Here is a 20473-nt window from a genome sequence, read left to right as displayed (position 1 = left end):
GTCCCACCCCCAGCGCCGAGCACCAGCCCGATTGGTCAGACCCTGACCTACATCCCGCCCCCAGCGCCGAGCGCCGACCCGATTGGTCGGGCCCTGACGGGGGCCGGAAAGCCAGCCGCCTACGCAGTGATGCGTGACGTCGCTTCGTGCCGGCCCCGCTGGCGGCGGGAGTCAGGTCCCCGCGCTTCCATCGTGCCGTCTGCGCCTCCTGGGCACCACGGGGCCTGCAGCCCCATGGCCGTCGTCTTCCCTGAAGTCACTTTGCCTTCGGTCGTAGAGGAACTTCTGAGCGAGATGGCTGCGGCGGTGCGGGAAAGCGCGCGAAGTACGGGCGGGCGGGTGCGCGGCGTGGGCCTGGCGCTGTCGGGCGCGAGAGCGGGTGACCCTGGGGCTGCCCGGCCCGCCGCCGCGCCCCGAGCCCCGGCCGCTCTGTCCCTTTTCCTCTCGGTCCTGTCTCCCAGCCCCAGTCCGTAGGAAAGGAGGACGGAGAGAACGGCAGGAAAGTTTGTAGGGGCCGCGCAGTCCCGGGCGGTCAGGCCCGCGGGGCGGGGGCGCTGAGGCGGCCGGAGGCGTCTGAGGAGGGACTGGAAGGCGCAGGTGCGTCTACGGGAACGTCATAGGAAGGAGAAATGTTGAATTCTTAATATTTTCCACAAAATGATAACACTTTGAAATTAATCCTCCGACACTTGTTCAGTAAATATTTGAGGGCCACAAAGCCAGAATGTTAAAGCAACGATGCATTTCATTGACGAAGTGCAAGTAGCTTTTCCCCCCCGGCCAGTAGGAGGTGCTGTGTGACTGCTCACAGCGGGTCAGACGCTGTACCAGTGTTAATGGGAAGGACACTTAGACATCAAAATGTCCAGCAGCTAATTACAGTACCTCAACCAACGTAAATATAACTAATACCAAATAAAACCTCAAAACTTCCCACTCTTTTCACTTGGACAGTTTCTGTTTGACAGGTGTGCACTTTGGAAAGATTTATCTTGTTTTTTAAAGGTCGATGTGAGCTAACTTTTGTTTTTTAATTTCAGTAAAAGTCAACCAGACTTAAGTGCATGTCCTTAATAGACTAGGCCAGTCTGGAATTCAGACATATATTCAAACATCCAAGGAAGGATGGAGAAAAACCCATGTTGCCAAGTCAAAGTGTTACCAGAAGTGGGCTTTGTGTTTGAATTAATCACATAACATTGTGACAGTCTTGCAGAGAGGTTTAGAAATGAGCAGCAGTGTCATTGATTCCCGCTTAGTTTTTTCTGTTTCAAAACCTTTCGTTTGCTTCTTTATTAATTCCTGTGGATTTATCCCTGACTTAACCTGTTGCTTTATCAGCATTTTAAGTTCTCTACTCAAGACCACATATGGATGTTTTATCAATTTCATTTTTCAAATGAAGTTTTTGTAGAGCCTTCTGACCTGCTCTAGTATGAACTTGCTAATCTCCCATTTTTATTATTATTTATCTTAGGAATTTCTTTTACCTCTGCAGAGCCTTATGTTTAGTATTCTCCAATTTTCTTTTCTTCCCCCACCCCTTTTTTTTTTTTGCTTTTTCTTTGTTTCTTTGGGAAGGTGAATGCCCTATCTGCCCCACTATTGCTCCAGGCCCTACATTGAGGATAACATAGTGGGTAGGACGTTTCCTTTGCACGCAGCCAATCTGGGTTTGATTTGTCTGCCTCTCTCCGAGAGCCTGGCAAGCTACCAAGAGTATTTCGCCCACGTGGCCAGGCACGTGATGTATTCAGTATGCCAAAAACAGTAACAAGTCTCACAAGAGATATTACTGGTGTCCACTCAGCAAATCGATGAACAATGGGAGGACAGTGCTACCATAAATATTACCTTTGCTCCAGATGAGTATTCTCAATATAATCACATATATTTCTCTCCTTTATACAACAAAAAAGTTTGTAATGTCTCACTGACTAGTGTTAAATTAAGTAGCTTATTATAAAGTGAAATAAAAAATTCAGTAGGTTAAAGGAAAGCACCCAGTGCTACTCAGAGCTTGACTACCAACTCTAAACTCAGGAATCCTCCTGGTAGGCTTGAGGGACCACATGGGATGCCAGGGATTAAACCCAGGTCAGCCACATGCAACGCAAACACGCTACCCACAATACTATCCAGCCCCTCCAATCTTCTTTCCTCTGCTACCTCACTTTAGAGCATACTCTGGTAGCTTCCTAGAGAAAAGTGTACAATCTTACACTTTTGGGGTGTTTAACATGTTTTTAAAAAAAAGTTTTCTTTTACTGTCCTCACAAAATTGTTAGTTTGACCAGATATCTGTATCTATCTGTGTGTGTGTGTGTGTGTGTGTGTGTGTTGGAAATAAAATTTCTTGATATCTGAAAGCATTATTCACTACCTTCTCACTTCTCAGGTTCTGGTCTTCTATATGTGACCCAGACTAGAAGTTTGAATGGTCTCTTTTTTTTTCAATAATTGAAGGAGTTTTTGGGGACGAGGGGTGTTGGAGTCATGTCCAGTGGTACATGGGGCCTACTCCTGGCTCTATACTTAGATCACTCCTGGTGATGCTCAGGGAACCATATGGGCTGCTGGGGATTGAACCAGAGTTGGCCACATGCAAGGCAACACCTACGCACTTGCTATTCTGGACCCTGAAGGTGGCATTTTTTTAATTTATTGTTTTGATTTTGTTCGGGGCCACACTAGGCTATAGTCAGGGCAAAAATCTTGGCTCTGCTCAGGAATAAATACTGGAGGGGATTGGGGGACTACTATATGGAATACCTGGGATCAAATCCAGGTTGGCCATATGCAAGGCAAGTACTCTATGCAGTATCCTATCACTTCAGCCCCTAGGAGGCATTTTTCCGACATTTTTCTTTATTTAAACACCATGGTTTACAGAGTTGTTCATAATACAATTATTTCAGATATTCAATGTTCCAGCACCAATCCTACCACCAGTGTAAATGTCCCTTCACCATTGCCCTCAGTTTCCCCCCAACCCCAGTGTGTCCCCTTAGCCAGCACAAAATAATTTATATTGCATGTTACAACAAAATAGTTAATGGAATTACGAAAATATATTTCAGTAAAAGAAAATTTGTAGTGGAGTTCATGCACAATTCCATCAGCTAATCAGTGGCTGAATAAATAGCAGTACTCCTACATTTAAAAAAAAAGAAAATTTGTGAAAATTATATCCATACCATGGGGTCATTAAAGTTATTGTCTAAAGATTTACTAATTTGTTGCCAGTTTACCCGTCTGTGTTGTTTTTGTTTAGTGTGCTTGGTTGGCTTCTATGTTATTTTCCCATCTAATCTGTGTGCTCCTACTGGGCTTTCAGTTTTGTGGAATTTGGTGGTATCTCTTGTGTTCTAGGAATTCCAGGATCTGTAGAACTGGGCCAATGAGTTTCAGCTTGGCTTGTATTTGTTGGAGGTTAGTGCTGAAGCTGGGTGGAACGATAGCACAGCGGGTAGGGTGTTTGCCTTGCATGCAGCCAACATGGCTGACCCGAGTTCATTTCCTCCGCCCCACTCCGAGAGCCCGCAAGCTACCGAGAGTATCTCACATGCGGCAAAGCCTGGCAAACTACCCGTGACATATTCAATATGCCAAACACAGTAACAAGAAGTCTCACAATGGAGACATTACTGGGCCCGCTTGAGAAAATTGATGAACAACGGGAGGACAGTGACAGTACTGAAGCTGTGGGTCTGAGCTGTTTCTTACACAGTGGTGCCAATGGGATGTGGGTGTGCTGCTAGGGCTTCCAGCAGTTTGGGATAGGGTTGGGGGAGGCTTCCCACCTCCACTTTGAGAAGACCCCAAACTTCTCAGCCCACTTGGAGAAAATCCCAGACTTTTCAACCTAAAAACTGGTGTACCTGAAATTTTTCTTTGGCTTGATGTCTCTGCAGAGTTAGTCAAACAATGAAGTTGGGCTATTTACATGATTTGCACAGTAGCATCTGTGGGGCTTCGGCAGGGCACAGACTCAGCCCCCCACCCCCACCCCCAGTTAATTTTTTTAAAGTTCATTACAATTTACTGCATGTTTCTGCCCAGTTAAACAGCCCAGTTTAGGGGCTAGAGCAATAGCGCAACAGGTAGGGCATTTGCCTTGCAAGCGACCAACATGGTCAACCCGAGTTCAATTCCTCTGCCCCTCTCGGAGAGCCCGGCAAGCTACTGAGAGTATCTCGCCCACACAGCCAAGCCTGGCAAGCTACCCATGATGTATTCCATATGCCAAACACAAGTGTCACAGTGGAGACGTTACTGGGCCCGCTCAAGCAAATCGATGACCCACGGGAGGACAGTGACAGTGGAGTATGGAAAGGAGTAAAATTGGATGCACACATTCAATGCACAAAAGCCTTTTGGTTACAGTGTTTTAAGATTTCTATTTTTGTCTCCAGTTTAATGTAATTTTCTTTTCATTTTGCAGTCCCTGATGAGCATCTACTATCGTAAGTACATACCATGTCCGATTTGCTTTTCTTATAATCATTAATGTTGGGGGGGAGAGGGACGCAATTTGGCCTGGCAGGAGGACAGTGGGTATTGGGCCCTACCTAGCAGAGCTCAGGCACTGTTGTCAGCGCTGTGCTCAGGGTGATCCCTGTCAGTGCTGGGGTCTAAATTCAGTGCTGCACATTTGAATCAGGGCTGCAATTGATGTAGCCAATGTGCTATAAGAAAAGTGCCTTACATCCTGTACTGTCTTTCTGGTCCTGTTAATGTGTATAAAATAAAGTTACAGGATATTTTCTCAAAGTTTACTGAAAGATATGTGTGAGGGAATAATAGGGCAGATAGAGTTGAGAGAAAGAAAGAAGTGTTCAAGAGAGAACACAGACTTCTCCAGAGTAGGAAAAAACCAAGATTACAGAATTTTAAATTATATCCTTCATAAACAATATTGAAAAATATAATTGCATTCCTAATATTAACAAAAAGTGAAAGTAACCTAGGAGTGTGACACTTGACTGCATATGCACACATTTTAAAGGCCAGAGAGAGAGCTCTGTGGGCTGAGTGCATACTTTGTATGCAGGAGGCTTGGGTTCAACCCCAAACACCCCTTTGCACCCCAGGCAGTCAGAAGTATCCCATGAGCATTGCCAGGTGTGTCCCAAATAACAACAAAAAAATCCAATCTAAATGGACTAAAACAGAAGTCCAACTTATGTCAGTAATTATCTTGGGAAGAATGGAGGCAGAATTTCGGAAAGATCTTTAACCGTTCTCTTTTTTAAAAAAATTTAACAAAAATTGTATGTTATTAGAATTTTTTTTTTTTTTTGCTTTTTGGGTCACAGTCAGCGATGCACAGGGGTTACTCCTGGCTCCGCACTCAGGAGTTACTCCTCGCGGTGCTCAGGGGACCATATGGGATGCTTGGAATCGAACCTAGGTCAGCCGCGTACAAGGCAAACGCCTTGTACGTGCTATCTCTCCAGCCCCCAAATTTTACTTTTTATGTTGTAATTTTTTATATCATTTTGGTCACATTACAGCCATATTCAAGGTTTTATGTTTTTTCTATAAAAGTACTTCTTTCAACTTTTCTTATAGTACAGGACTGGTGATAGTAAATTTCATTAGTTTTGTTTATCCTGACAGGCCTTTATTTCTCCATTTTATTTAAATAATATTTTAGTAGAGTAGAGTGTTCTCAGCTAGCAGTGTTCTCTTTTAAAATTTGAATATCCTCTTTTCCCACCCCCCCCCCAGTTGCTCATTCTAACACACACATACACACATACACATCCTTTCATCTTATCTAGTATGTACAGTTGTATGTTATATTTTTACCTTTAACATATTTTCTTTATCACTGATTTTTAATAATTTAACAGTGATACGTGTTGATCAGTGATATGTCTGTTCAATTAGGAATATGGGTCTTCTGTTAGCTTTCTGGTCTTCTTTTTTCTTATTTTTTTTTTCTTTTCTTGACTTCTAGGTTAGCATTTTCCTAAGGTTTGTGAAGTTCCCAGCTATAACTTCTTTGACTAGACAATTTGTTCCCTTCTCTCTTCACTTTCTGATATTCCTATTATCTTTTGTTGCTGATGGTGGTGGTAGTTATTGTTTTGGGCCACACCTGATGGTGCTCAGACCTTATTTCTATCTTTGCTCACGGATCACTTCTGGTGGTATTCAGTGGTGACCAGATGAGGTGCCAGCTATTGAACTGGGATCAGAAACATGGAAGACTAGGGCCTTGACCCCTGTTCTACCCCATCCTGTTATGTTTATGTGCCCTTTTATGATGAAAGTTTTCTTCATTTTTTCTAAATATTCTATTTCTCTTCTGTTCAAGTTATTAGTGTTATCTTCAGTTTAATTTATTTCTTCCTCTGTGATATTGATATTGTTGTGCTCTATGTGGCTTTAATTTCATTTTTCACATCCAGCACATTTCCATTTGGAATAGTTTTGACTTGTTTGGGGGTACTCAGAGAACCAAGCAGTGCTGGGGATTGAATCTAGGACTCCTACAGAAGCATATGTTCCGGCCCTTTGGACCTGGCCCTGTTTGATTTTTTTGTTCTGTTTTGTGTTTGAACCACACCCAGCAGTGCTGGGGTAACTCCTGTGCTTATCCCAGCAGGGCCTACTTCTGGCTTTCTGCTCAGGGATCGTTCCTGGAAGGACTTGGGGGACCGTATGTGGTGCTAGGGATTGAACCTGGATCAGCCACGTGCAAGACAAGCACCCTGCCACTATACTATCTCTTCAGTCTATTTGGAATTTTTGATGGCTTTGTTCCATTTGGCAAAATACATCTGCCCCTGCATTTCCTTTTCTATTTCAGTAGTGTTTTATTTTGTGTTTGGATTGAACATTTTTTACTGATTTTCTTCAGAGTATACATTTAAAAATCATTTTGGATTCTCCATTTCTGTATCATTAATATTAACTTACGAGTAATTTCATTAATTCTGTCACCAGCTCTAACTTTTTTTTTTTAATTCTTTGCATTTTCTTATTTTCTCTGTAGAAGGCACTGTGGCTCTTGACTTGAAGATGTTTGGTTTTTCAGGATCTTGGGTGTGTGTCAGATGAGGGAATCCATCTTGGGGGGGTGGGGGTTGCTTCTCTTGAACACACTGGATAGGAAGAACCAGCCTGGGCATGAAATCCCTTGTTGTTTCCACCTCTGGTGATCAGACCTGTCCTCTGTCTCAGCTCAGTGACTGATGTTTCCTACCCAGACACCTGCCTGCCTATACTTATGCATCTTGGGGTCCTGATACTTCCCTTCCTTGCTTCAGGACACATAGCTGCAGTCCTTTGTAGCCCAGGACACTATGGCACTTTAGTCCTCATTGATGGGCCCATGACCTGCTATGCTAATCTGCCGAATTGACAGTATTCACAGATTAGTCACCACGAGTGGCTCCATCCCTCCTTAGGATTCCACTCGGATCCAGGTAGAAAGCTCAACACACTGAACACACTGCGTGTGTGTGTGTGTGTGTGTGTGTGTGTATAGAGTGGGGCATGGCAGCCCAGATTTTATGTTTTTTGTGTGTTTTTTTGCCTTGGGGGTCACACCTGGTGATGCTGAGGGGTTACTCCTGTCTCTGTACTCTGGAATTATTCCTGGAAATGCTTCAGGGACCATATGTATGATGGTTGGAGATGCCAGGTGGGATACTGGGGATCGAACCAGGTTTGGCCACATGCAAGGCTAACGCCCTACCCACTGTGCTACCACTCTGACCCCTGACAGCCCAGGTTTGATCTGGAGCACTGCATGGTCCTCTCCCACGTCCACACCTAGCACCACTAGGAATGACTCTGGAGCATAGAGCTGGGGGCAGTCCCTAAGCACAACTGGTCTGACCAAAAAAGGGGGGGAGGGGTTGTATATCTCCAGAACTTTGCCTCCCACCCATCAGTCTGCTTTAGAGCTGGGAGGCACCCAACTCCTTTGTGAGGCAGCCACAGAAACTCCAGCCTCCCTGTTTTCTGCCAACAGGGTGAATTTAGTTTGGTTTGGGAACCACACAGCACTCCTTGCCTTGAAGGCTCACGGGATCAAACCTGGGTCTACTGCATTCAAAGCAAAGTGCACTATTCATAGTACTGTCTCTCTGGCACTGGCATGGTTTAACCAAACCCAACTTCAAAAATATAGGGACTTGGATTAATCAGAATTCCTTCATCCAGAACCTGAGTGTTTTAATTTACTACCTTTTAAAAAAAATAGTATTTCCCTGAGCACAAAGCCGGGGTAAGCCCTGAGCTCTGCTGGGTATTGCCCAAAAACAGAGTAAACAAACAAAACAATCTTTTAAAAATACAGTTTCCTCTTCCCTTCCTTTTGAGGGTCACACAGTGACTGTGGTGTGCACTGCGGCTTACATTCTTGAGTCACACATTTGGTTCTGGTGCTTGCACACTTCAGTTGTGGTATTTACCAGAGAGAGCAGGTTGTATTGTTCCCACACACTTGGTTGTGTTACACTAAAGATCACATACATGTGTGTGACAGGGAGCATTGGGTAATGTGAGGCGGTGCTGTGCCATATCCCTCAACCAAGAAAAAAAAAATTTTTTTTTTTGGTGGGGGTGGTCACACCCAGTAATGCTTAGGGGTCTCTCCTGGCTCCGCACTCAGGAATTACTCTTGGCAGTGCTGGGGGACCATATGGGATGCTGAGGATCAAACCCAGCATGCAAGGCAAATGCCCTCCCTGCTGTACTATCACTCTGGTCCCCAAGAAAAATATTGTAACATACTTTTCTAAATATGTTTCTAAATAGCAAATTTCTAAATATGTTTATAAATTCTAAAAGGTAAAGGTAAAGGCCCTCCCGTTGATCATCGATTTGCTCGAGCAGGCCCAGTAACATCTCCATTGGAGACTTTGTTGTTACTGTGTCTGGCATATCGAATACGTCACGGGGAGCTTGCCAGGCTCTGCCATGCGGGTGAGATACTCTCAGTGGCTTGCCGGGCTCTCCGAGAGGGGTGGAGGAATCAAACTCGGGTAGGCCATGTTGTCTGCGTGCAAGGCAAATGCCCTACCGCTGTGCTATCTCTCCGTTTCTAAATAGCAAATCGATGAACAACTGGGAGAACAGTGCTACAGTGGACATTGCTACAGTGCTTTCTAAATATAACTTTGTATTCAACCCTCCTTACCCAACAAACTGTACCACATATTTTTTACTAAAATACCATTTTACAGCTGAATAGCCTTTAATTACTAATCCATAAAAAAATTTAATAACCATCATATAGCACTGTAGCACTGTCCTCCTGTTCATCGATTTGCTCGAGCAGGCACCAGTAACATCTCCATTGTGAGACTTGTAGTTACTGTTTTTGGCATATCGAAAACACAGTGGGGAGCTTGCCAGGCTTTGCCCTGCTGGCGGGATACTCTCGGTAGCTTGCTGAGCTCTCTGAGAGGGACAGAGGAATCGAACCCGGGTCGGCCATGTGCAAGGCAGATGCTCTACCCACTGTGCTATCGCTCCAGCTCTGATCATATGGCTAAGCATGAAAAAGTCTAACAATACCAGCTAAAAAAAAAGTCTGGGGGGGCTGGAGAAATAGTACAGCAGGTAGGGCATTTGCCTTGCACGCAGTGGACCTGGGTTCGATTCCCAGCATCCCATATGGTCCCCCAAGCATCACCAGGAGTAATTCCTGAGTGCAAAGCGAGGAGTAACCCCTGTGCATCACCGGGTGTGACCCAAAAAGAAAAATGTCTAGAAAAATGGAAGTCTCACAGGGCTGGTTGGGATGTTATTTCCACATTGAAAGTTATTGGCAATGCCTGATAAAATAGAAAAATGCATGTATCCTAAAACCTAGCAATTCTGTTTTTAGTTATATAACCATGGAGTGTCTTATATATGTTCACTAAGGGATATAATTGAGTATTATTTTAATAATGTTAGGTGGAAAATTTATAATGCCTATCAGTAGGGTACTGAATAAGATGTACTGTGAACATACAGTGAAATCGTTTGCAGAAATTAAAAATACATGTCAACTTACATCATTTTCAAAAACACGTTAAATGCAAAGTTTTTCCAAAGCCTGTAATATACTTCTTTTTACTTTATCAGGCTTAAAAGCAATACTGTATACATATATGCATCTATATACATATGTGTAATAAACATACTATATGTAATAAAATATAAGAACACTGCAGGAAGAAAATCATCACATGTGTAGAGAATGAGTTGAATGTGGCAAGAATAGGAAGCACTAAACAGCAGAGAGTGTCTTTGTAAATGACATATTAGTATGTATGTAGGGGTTTTTTAATCTGGATTTTTGCTACATTCTGTCTTCAAAATTAAAATGAACTGAATTTATTTTAAATTTTAATGCTGAGTTGAATCAAGTTATCGAGGTGATTTTGAGAATTAGGTGTGCTAATCAAAAGCCTTTCTGTTTCCCAGATTGAAGTTTATCTTTGGTTCATCAGCCATCCAGGCCTTGGACCTAGTTGATCGACAATCCATCACCTTAATCTCATCACCCAGTGGGAGGCGTGTTTACCAGGTAGAAATCGAAAGGTGGATAAACTTTACCTAAATTGTAATAACAAGAAAAAAAAACAGTCTAGAAATGGGGATCACCAACCAAAACCTATTAGGACAAAATGTTTTCATGAATCTATGGTAAGTGATAATCCAGCTTTAAGCATTTCCACCTAGACAGCTGAAGTGCATTTGACCTAACATTAAAATTAATCTATTTGTAATTACAATAATATAACTGTAACCTATTTCTTAGTATGTTATGTGGAAACAGCAAGGATGTAGAATATAGTCAGCATTTCCTTTTTCATGAGTTGATAATAGAAGTACTTCATCTTGTACATTATTTCTTGCTTACAAGCAAAAGACATAATGCATTTTGATGTCCTTCAATATGCTTAGATTTATCAATTAAAAATGATCCCTCAAAACTGTTGCCAAGGGTCCAGACAGATAGAATGGTAGAGTGCTTGCCTTGCATGCACATGGCCGACCCAGTTCAATTCATGGCATCCCATATGGTCTCTCAAGCTCTGCCAGGAGTGATCCCTGAGTTCGGGGTCAGGAACAACCCCTTAGCATCACAGGATGTATCCCCAAAACAAAACAAAACAAAACAAACTTGTCAAAAAGAATCAACTGTGCTAAGTTCAGTCTATTTGGGCCTTAGTGTTGCTCTGCAAACCTCAAGCAGATTTGTAAATGAATAGCCTCTTAATCAGATTCTGAATCACTTTCACATGTTACTGATATATCTTACCTAAACCCAGCAAGGTGTTTATTTCACAGGAAATGAAAATGCAGAAAAGTTAAGTTGTCACATCTAACATCTAGGATTTTAGAGACAGTAAGTGTCTCTAAAAACAATGGTCAGATTCCAGCCCCCATCCCCAGTGTAAGCTTCTGCTTAGTGAATTAGTCTGCCAATTACACTATGTAGCTAGCATCATGAGAATAACCTCATAATATCTTCATGCATTTCTGGAGCTCATGAGACAGTACAATGGGTAAGGCACTTTTCTTGCACATAGCCAATTCAGTTCAATCCCAGGCATCCCATAAGGTCCTCCAGCACCACACATGGTGCCCTTAGCACTGCCAGGTATGATCCCTGAGCACAGAGCCAGGAGTAAGCCTTGAGCACCACTGTAGTGGCCCCAAAACCTTTTTTAAAAAAAGTTTATTCTTTCAAGGAAATCAGGGTAGTAAATGTTGAGTGTTACAGTTAAAACCTTTGGATGTATTTACTGAAAAGACATTGTCTCTGACAGTTTTCTCATGGTGAACTTACAAATTTTTTGGGGGGGCCACACCTGGTAGTGCCCAGAGTTTACTTCTAACTCTGCACTCAGGGGTCAATTCTGTCAGTGATAAGGGTACCATGTGTATGCTGGAGATCGAACCCAGATTCAACCTCTGTGCAAGGCCTTACTCGCTGTATTATCGCTCCAGCCCCAATAGGCAGAACTCTCTCTCTCTCTCTCTCTCTCTCTCTCTCTCTCTCTCTCTCTTTAATGTAGGAGGACTGCTATTTATTCAGACACTGATTAGCTGATTGAATTGGGCATGAACTCCACCATTTTTTCCCCATAATTTTATTTATTTTTTTCTTCTTATATTTATTTATTGGGGTTGGAGCGATAGCACAGCGGGTAGGGTGTTTGCCTTGCACATGGCCAACATGGCTGACCCGAGTTCGATTCCTCCTCCCCTCTCGGAGAGCCCGGCAAGCTACCGAGAGTATCTCGCCCGCACGGCAAAGCCTGGCAAGCTACCCATGACGTATTCAATATGCCAAACACAGTGACAAGTCTCACAATGTTACTGGGCCCGCTCAAGCAAATCGATGAACAATGGGAGGAGAGTGACAGTGATTTATTTATTGAATCCCTGTGGGAAGCTACTAAGCTTTCAGGTTTAAGTCTCGGTCATACAATGATCAAACACCTCTCCCTTCACCAGTACTCATTTTTCACCACCAAGAACCACAATATACCCCCCTCCCACCCCTCCCAATGCCTGTGCAGCAGGTGATTTCCACTTAACTCTTCTCTACATTGATTACATTCATTGTTTTGACAAAAGATGCACCATTGTTGTTTAGAATTTCCCCCCAACAATCAATTGCTGAAAAGGCATTGTGAAATACTTTGTTTTCTATAGCTGGTTATAAGAATCATATAATCTCATGTGGCCACAATAGCTGCCTCGCGATTTTGGATTTCTGCAAAGAGCCAGATAATTACGAGATTGGTTTCTGTGCGTCTGGTGTTATGGCTGTGCCAGAGAGCTGCTCGTGGGGGACAACTCTTAACCTCGGTAAGGCGTTTAGGACAAGCCAGTACCGCCCCCCTTCCCATGAGACTGCAGTTGCCCCGTCAGAGCCGGCTCATACCTGGCTTTCCTATAAGCTCTGTCCCTCTCTTTTTTTAATAACAATAACCAGAACTCTTAAGGGATATTTTGTACCTGACGAGGTAATTACTGTTTCCTTTTCTAGTGCTTTTATTTTTAGGTTTTGTGTAGTTAAAATACCATACAAGAGAAGGGCTTGAGTTTTCCCATGTCTTCTGGTTTCAGTCTTTTTGTCTCTGTTCCAGTATCAGCAGAACACTTGACCTCGCAGGCTGACTTCTCACTGTCCTCTAGTTCTGGGATCTAGTTAGTAGTTAGAATGTTCAAATTTTTGTTTGAAATATTTTGGTGCTCCCCAGGATCACTGTGATTTAATTTAAATCATTCCAATCTACTCTTTTCCAGGGGTTTTCAACCATTTCACACTTGCAGTGGTTAAAAACCACTGCTCTTTATCATTTAAAAAAAAGTTAATTTTGCGCATATGCCGCCCAAACCCTTGTGCTGCCTGCACCTGCCATGGCAAAGCACACACAGTGCCTGAGCACATGTATCGCCCTCATCTTCCCTCTTGAGACGTGTACTTTCATGCTTTCCTATCTAATGCTGGGAGTGTATAGAGGACCTCTCCACCCTTGGAGAAGTCCGCGTTCTCTCCAGTGCATTACTCAGTCTCTCTTACTCTCCACTCTCTCCCACTTTCTCTCTCTCCTTCCCTTCAAAAGCCCTCCAAATAAAATGTTTTACTTAAAAAAAAAAGGTTAATTTCCTAGAATTTTGACTATCTTGTACTGTGAATTAAATGAAACTGTAGAAAGTTTATCTACTGCCTCCAAGTTAACCTTAATATCAGCGTTTTATAGTCTTATATAAGAAACAACCTTGATGACTATCTGGTTATCTTGGTCAACCTTCTAATATTCATATTGTTCTCAAGAGTAAAAATTATCCTAAAGCCACTGTCACTGTCACTGTCCTCCCATTGTTCATCAGTTTGCTCAAGCGGACCCAGTAACATCTCCATTGTGACAATTGTTACTGTGTTTGGCATATTGAATACATCACAGGTAGCTTGCCAGGGTTTGCCCTGTGGGCGAGATACTCTCAGTAACTTGCCGGGCTCCCTGAGAAGGGTGGAGGAATCGAACTTGAGCTGGCCATGTTGTCGCTTGCAAGGCAAACTTCCTACACACTGTGCTATCACTCCAGTCACCCTATGTTATCTGGAATTTTTTTTAAATTTTTTTTTAATCTCTAACTTTTTTTGTTCACATAAGAAAGATATCCCATATGGTGTAGGGCAGGAAGATGGCTAAAGTGCATACTTTGCATGAGGAAACCCCAGGTTGAACCTTTGTTCTCCCCATGTTCCTCCAAGTATACTGGGGAGGGATCCCTGAGTACCACCAAGGAGTGACTCTAAAGCATTACCAGAATTTCCAGGGTACAATGCTAGGGGTATCCTCTAGAAATGCTGGTTTTAGCCCCCCTAAAATAAGTTTTTTAATAAAGAAAGCAGGCTATGAGGGCCAGGAATACAGCTCAGCGCTTAAAGCTCTTGCTTTGCATGTGTTAGGTCCTTGATCCAAGCCCTAGCACAAGGAAGAATAGAAAAGAGATGTGGAATGAGGGGGAGGAAGGAAGGGTGAATCAGTAGAGACAGGGAAGCGATAACCCTAAATTTCAAAAGTATAGAAAGTTTTATAAATTATTCATATTACATATCCATTAAGAGTTAGTTCCAGCTGTGCTCCAAAACATGTTCACTTTGAGATCTCACTTGGGACTTTGTGGAAAGCAGACAAAAAAAGAAAACATGATACACTCCAAATTTTTTGTGTGGAGGGGTAGGGGCTCCCAAGCCGTACTCAGGAAGCATAAAAGTCCCTCCCAGCATTTCTTGTCCACTGGGGCCAGAGAACTTCGGGGATCAAATGGGGAGACCTACATACAAGGCATGCACCTTAAACCCTGTCCTATTTCTCTGGCACCACACACCATTGTTATAATACTTATATTTGACTAATATTTTACTGGTTAAGCAGGTCACAGAGACAGCCATATTTTAATAGGGAAGAAATTTTAAAAGTTAATTTCCTAGAATTTTGACTGTCAGCTTGTACCGTGAATTAAACAGAGCTAGAAAAAGCTTATCTATAATTCTCTTCCAGAGAAAGGCACTGAACAATAAATATGGGAAAGTACTGTAGTGTACCCAGGAGGCTTAGAGGGTCATAAAATGACTGCATGATAACCATTTAGGTGAGTTACCCCTCAGCCTAACCTAGTCCAGAATAGCTTCCTCCAAACGATGTTCACATAAGTCTAGTCATGGGTCTCAGTCTTTTTCTTGCATGTTTCTTTTTAAAAAGCTCTCCAGGGGATAAACATTCCAGAGACTGGGAGAACTAGGAGCAATTCCTGTAAGAAGAGGTCATTTTTTGATTGAAGGGTGAAGGAAATGAATTAGATGATCCCTTAGGTCAATTTCCAGTTCTAAAAATTTTTAACTTAGATTTTTTTGCATGATTATTGGGTTCATTAGCTGTTCACTGCTGGAAATGTAAAAGCAAATTCAAATTTTACTCTCTTTAGAGTATTTACTGCCCCAGGCTCATTTTAGGTTTTATTCTTAGCCAACCTTTGAAAGGATCGAGCAAGAGAACATTTTTTGGAGGAAAGGAAGGAGGTTGGTTTTGGACCACACTCAGTAGTATTCAGGGTTTACTCCTGGTTCTAAGCCTGGGGATTACTCTTGATGGAATGAAAGGACCAAATGGAATGCCAGGGATCAAACCCAGGTCAGTCATGTGCAAGGGAAACATCCTACCTGTTGTAGGGCATTCCGAAAGAAATTCTGTAGAATTTCTTCCTGTCACCAGACATTTATTCAGTATAGTCCAGAGAGTATTCTCAGAGACTGGAGATACAAGCCACTAGGCCACTCAAGTCAGAACTGTAGATTATGCCTGTTTAAATTTGAATCTAGAGATTTGTTCATTCTTAAGTTTGGAGACCCAGGGAGTCTTTGTGTCACTGCTCAATGTTTTTCTTCCAGGATTAAGTGGGAAAAATTTACTTGAATGTCTTAGAGCCTATAAGTAATTTGAAAATCCTGAGGTAAATTCCTAACTTCATTTAAAAAAAAAAGCATCCTGGGGGCTATTTCTGCTTCCCTTGGATACTAATCATTCATTGGATACTATTCATATACTTATTCATTAGGAATTGATTCTGGGCGGTGGAGAGATAGTACAGCAGGGAAGTTGTTTGTCTTGCATGCAGCTGACCTGGGTTTGATCCCCGGGATGGTTCCCCAACCACTACCAGTAGTGATCCCTGAGCATAGAGCCAGGAGTAGCCCCTCAACATTGTCAGTTGTGGCCCAAAAACAAAACAAAACAAGAATGAAAGGACAAAATTATTCTGGAAATTAAGCCTTCCACATTGCTTTATTTCACTGCTTGGTTAGATTTGACAAGTGATTTCTCCACTGTTTGTCTAATCGTGCTCAAATGCACTGTAATTTTCCTGTATGCCTCCTTTCTGTCCTGACTTCCAACAAGACAGTTCTTGGGCTGGGTCCTTCCCCTTATCTGTGCCCCCTTCCATCCTGCTAGATGAATAGGCAGATCCAGGCCTGCCTCTTTCTGAGACTGCCATCCTGAGTGGCTGAGTCATCCCTTTTGCAAGATTCTTTGCTGTTTACTCTCATCACTCAGGGATTTTCAAATGTCTTTTCTCATTTTCTTCTGAAGGCCTCTCTTTCTGCTACTCCCCACCCCCTTAAGTCTCCTCCTCTATCAGATAAAGGCTTACCCTTTATCTACTTTCATACTCTATTTGGGCATGGTGAAGCTTTAGAAACTTACATGCTGTGAAATATTCAAGGTTGAAAAAAAAAACCAGTAAAGTATAGATAGGGCGAGGGAAAGAGCTCAAAGGGCTAGTGTTCATACAGGCCAGGGGACTTGGCAAAACCCCAAGGTGGGACCAACCCATTAGCACCACCACCTGTGACCCCAAAACCAAAATATCAAAGAAAAAATTAATAAATGATAAATAACAAGCTCTCCCACTACCTCCTTATGCTCAGTCTATGGGGATAGGAACAAGTGGATGATTTTCTGTAGGCTGATACTTCTTTTTCATTGTAGGAAGTCCTGTGCAGAGCACCCAGGAGGAAAAGCTGCACTTCTCCTTTTGTGTAAAGCCTGAGGCAGTTCTTGCTGCACAAGTGCAGAACTGCTGGTCTTACCAGCCAGGCAGAGGTGAAGAAGCTGTTTTTTACTTCTGAAGTGAAGTCTGATCCCAAATGTTTTTTCCCTTTCTAGGTACTTGGAAGTTCTGGTACAACATATACATGTTTGACTTCTTGTCATTACTGTTCATGTCCTGCATTTGCTTTCTCAGTACTACGGAAGAGTGACAGCCTACTGGTGAGGAGAAGGAAGGCTTTCAAAGCTGTTAAATTTGGATATTATTGGCCCCTTCTGTGCAGTATGAGTTGTATGATGTGGGAACGTTATTATGGGAAATTTATTACTGTGGGGATTTTATGTTGAAAAGTTTTTATCCCTGATTTAAGTTAGTCATATTTTAGTTAGACCCCCCCCCAAAAAAAAATACAGTGTCATTTTTAGAACAACTTCAATTTCCCGACATTTTTTTTTATGGTGCCGGAACTCTGACTCGGTCCAGGGTCTCACATGGGCATGTGCTTTATCATGAAACTACATCATTAGCTCACCAGTTTTTATATAAAAGGACAAGATGAAGCTCTGGGAAGAGCAACAAGGTAACTGCAAACATTGACACTGGGTGAGCTAGGGAAATGGCAAGAGCTAGAGTCCATGCTTTGCATGGAGGACTTCAGGTACACTCCCCAGCATCCCAGGATTCTCCAAGCACGGCTGAAGAAAAAAGGAAGAAAAAAGTTGACACTGGGAAATTTTGCTATTAGCAGTTTAGGACTCTAAAGAAGAAAATAATTTAGGACTAAGGGGAGGCGCCTGTCTTATTTTTTATGAATCATCTAGATCTAAACTGCTTCCCAAAACAAGTGAAGTAAAACTTCCTTTGTCCCAGCTTATTTTTAGGATTACTGCTGTCTTATCTTCTTTATCTGCAGGTGTTAGGCAGCAAGTGAGCTCCACTCTTTTCCAGCTAAATGTAATCGTAGTGACAGGTTGTCACTATGTTGCCTCTGCTGTAGCTAATAAATCTGTATGTTTTCTATTCTAGTGCAAACATCTCCTGGCAATTTATCTTAGTCAGGTTGTGAAGACTTGTCAGCAACTAAGTGTCTCTGACAAGCAACTGACTGAGATATTAATGGAGAAGAAACAAGATTCATAAAAGTTGAAACTGATCATCATTAGCTTTCAAAATAGAAATCCCATCAAGAAATGTAATCTGTCCTGGTTCACTAGGAAGAGAGTGAAACAGATCTTTGAGAGACTTTTTGATAACTGTCACTTTTCCCTCTTGACTGCAGAAGGTACTATAAGCTAGAGCCAGTGTTTTGTATGCTCTGTTGCTCTATACAAGTCTTCGCTTGAAATAAATGAATCAGCCCCTATATCCTTTGAGTGAAAAATTTCTTTTATGGAATCCAGTACTTTAGACTCTAAGCCATGGGGTCAGAGAGATCATACAGTGGGAAAGGTGCTTGCCTTGCACATGGCTTACCTAACTTCCGTCACCAGCACCACATATGTTCCCTAAGCCCCACCAAGAGTTATTCCTGAGCACAGAGCCAGGAATAAGCCTTGAACTACAGAGTATGGCCCCAAGTCAAAAACATTTTTAAAAGAATTTTTAGACTGAAAGCTTAATATCATATCTTATCTGCAACTAGTGACATTTTTTCCTAGGCTGAGCTTTATGGGGTAGAAACCTCAGTCTTGGGCCTGGTTATGTGGTACTTCTTGGCCCAGAGGCCTTGGGGAACCATCAGAGCCACATATGGCAGTACTTGGGGGGACCACCATGACTACACTTCTTGTTGCTCACGGACTAGGACTGTTCTGGGTGTTCATGCACCCTAGCCCTTTGAGCTATTGTCCCAGCCCCTAGATTCTTTTCAGGGGGCATGAGGGGTGGTGTTTGGGCCACACTGAGCAGTGCTAAGGAGCTAGTTCCTGATTTGGGCTTGGGTGTTGGTCCCATCATTGCCGGAAGACCATATGATGCAGGGAATCAAACCAAGTAAGCCACATGCAAGGAAAGCACTTTAACCCCTGTTAGATCTCTCTTAACTCCAAATAGATTAAATGATTAAAAAAAATTTTAATTGGAATGGTAGATGAAACTAAGATCAAGTTTAGATGAGTGTTACTTATCTAAGTTAGTTAGTTCTTTAGCGTTAGTTCTTTTCTTTGGGTGCAAAAAAACTTCTGTAGTAGTAAAAGATCAGAACAAAGATGTGGCTAGTAGAAGCAAGTATGAAGAAAACTTAGGAATTGTGGTTTCAGTAAGCTTCAGATATCAGCAGTTGTTGCCGTTAAAATAGCTCATATGCCTTATTTTTAGAATAGTGGTATCATGAAAAATACAAGGGAAGTGCTAGTGTTGTTCTGCATGTATTTTTGAGCTTTTTAACAGGTCCAGTGAAGAAAGGAACTAAAAATTTGGTCCTGGAAAGAAACTGAAGATGCCAGTAGGATTTTTCAGTCTGAGCAAGAAACGGCAAAAGAGATGAGTGTTAGAAGGGAGAGAGATGGGGCTCAGTTAGGCCTCAGGAAGCAAAGGAGCAATGACAAATGAAAAAATGAGACAACACAGCACAAGAACTTAACAATTAAAGTGGTCCAGAGCCAGAATAGGACCCTAGAAGGACAGGAATTCCCTGTCCATAGGAACTCATAAACTTGCAGGGTTCTTGCTAGGAGATTGCAAACGAAATTGAAGTAGTAATTCAGTGAACATACAATTTTATAACTTAGGATAACCCCAGCCCCATGCTTTGAAACCTGAGGTACTAGATTTGGTATAAAATTTCAGGATGCTGCACTGTTCTGTGGTTGGCAGAGCCTTTTTTTTATATCAAGAGTGACAAGATCTATTAAAATACTTCTACTACCTAGAAAATTTGGATTGGGTGTAAACTTACTTTTTTAAGCATCCTTTGTGACAAAATATAGAAGGTACCACTAGTAGCACTCTAACTTTTTTTAAAGCATTATTTTAATGTTACCTAATATACATACAGTTATACATTTTTATCTAATCAAATTTTCACTAAAATTGGACTTAACTTGGCCAAACTTGAACTTAGAAGGGAAGTAAAATTCACAAGCTCTAGACAGGGAAAAGGGAATCTGATAAAGAAGGAATCCCATTTCTCTAATTTCTTCTTCTAGGATAGCTTTCTGTATATGGAAAGAATGTTACAGAAATTATTATCTGATACTATTTTACTTTAGAAGAACATAAGAATATGTAAAAGAGTTCATTTCCCTAAACTGAAAGAGCAGATGATTGATGAATTATACTTACAATCTTCCTGGTCACCTGATGAACAAGCATGCATTTTTACGTCCAACATTTATTTTCCTATTGCCTCTAAGTTAAAAAATATTTGTATGATAATTCACAA

General features: G+C 42.1%; 1 protein-coding gene across 1 annotated transcript; it reads left to right on the top strand.

The window, feature by feature from the left end:
* Positions 1 to 172: 172 nt before the first annotated feature.
* Positions 173 to 18446, top strand: ZSWIM7 (zinc finger SWIM-type containing 7). The gene is made up of 5 exons (XM_056135735.1): positions 173 to 325; positions 4445 to 4466; positions 10438 to 10540; positions 17208 to 17312; positions 18118 to 18446. The coding sequence occupies exons 1-5, from the start codon at positions 235 to 237 to the stop codon at positions 18229 to 18231; spliced, it is 435 nt and encodes a 144-aa protein (XP_055991710.1). The 5' UTR covers positions 173 to 234; the 3' UTR covers positions 18232 to 18446.
* Positions 18447 to 20473: the final 2027 nt, after the last annotated feature.

The sequence above is a fragment of the Sorex fumeus genome, unplaced genomic scaffold (assembly GCF_029834395.1).
Source record: "Sorex fumeus unplaced genomic scaffold, SorFum_2.1 ptg000122l, whole genome shotgun sequence".
In the NCBI taxonomy this organism is placed as follows: Eukaryota; Metazoa; Chordata; class Mammalia; order Eulipotyphla; family Soricidae; genus Sorex; species Sorex fumeus.
This window is presented reverse-complemented; position numbering and strand designations above follow the sequence as displayed.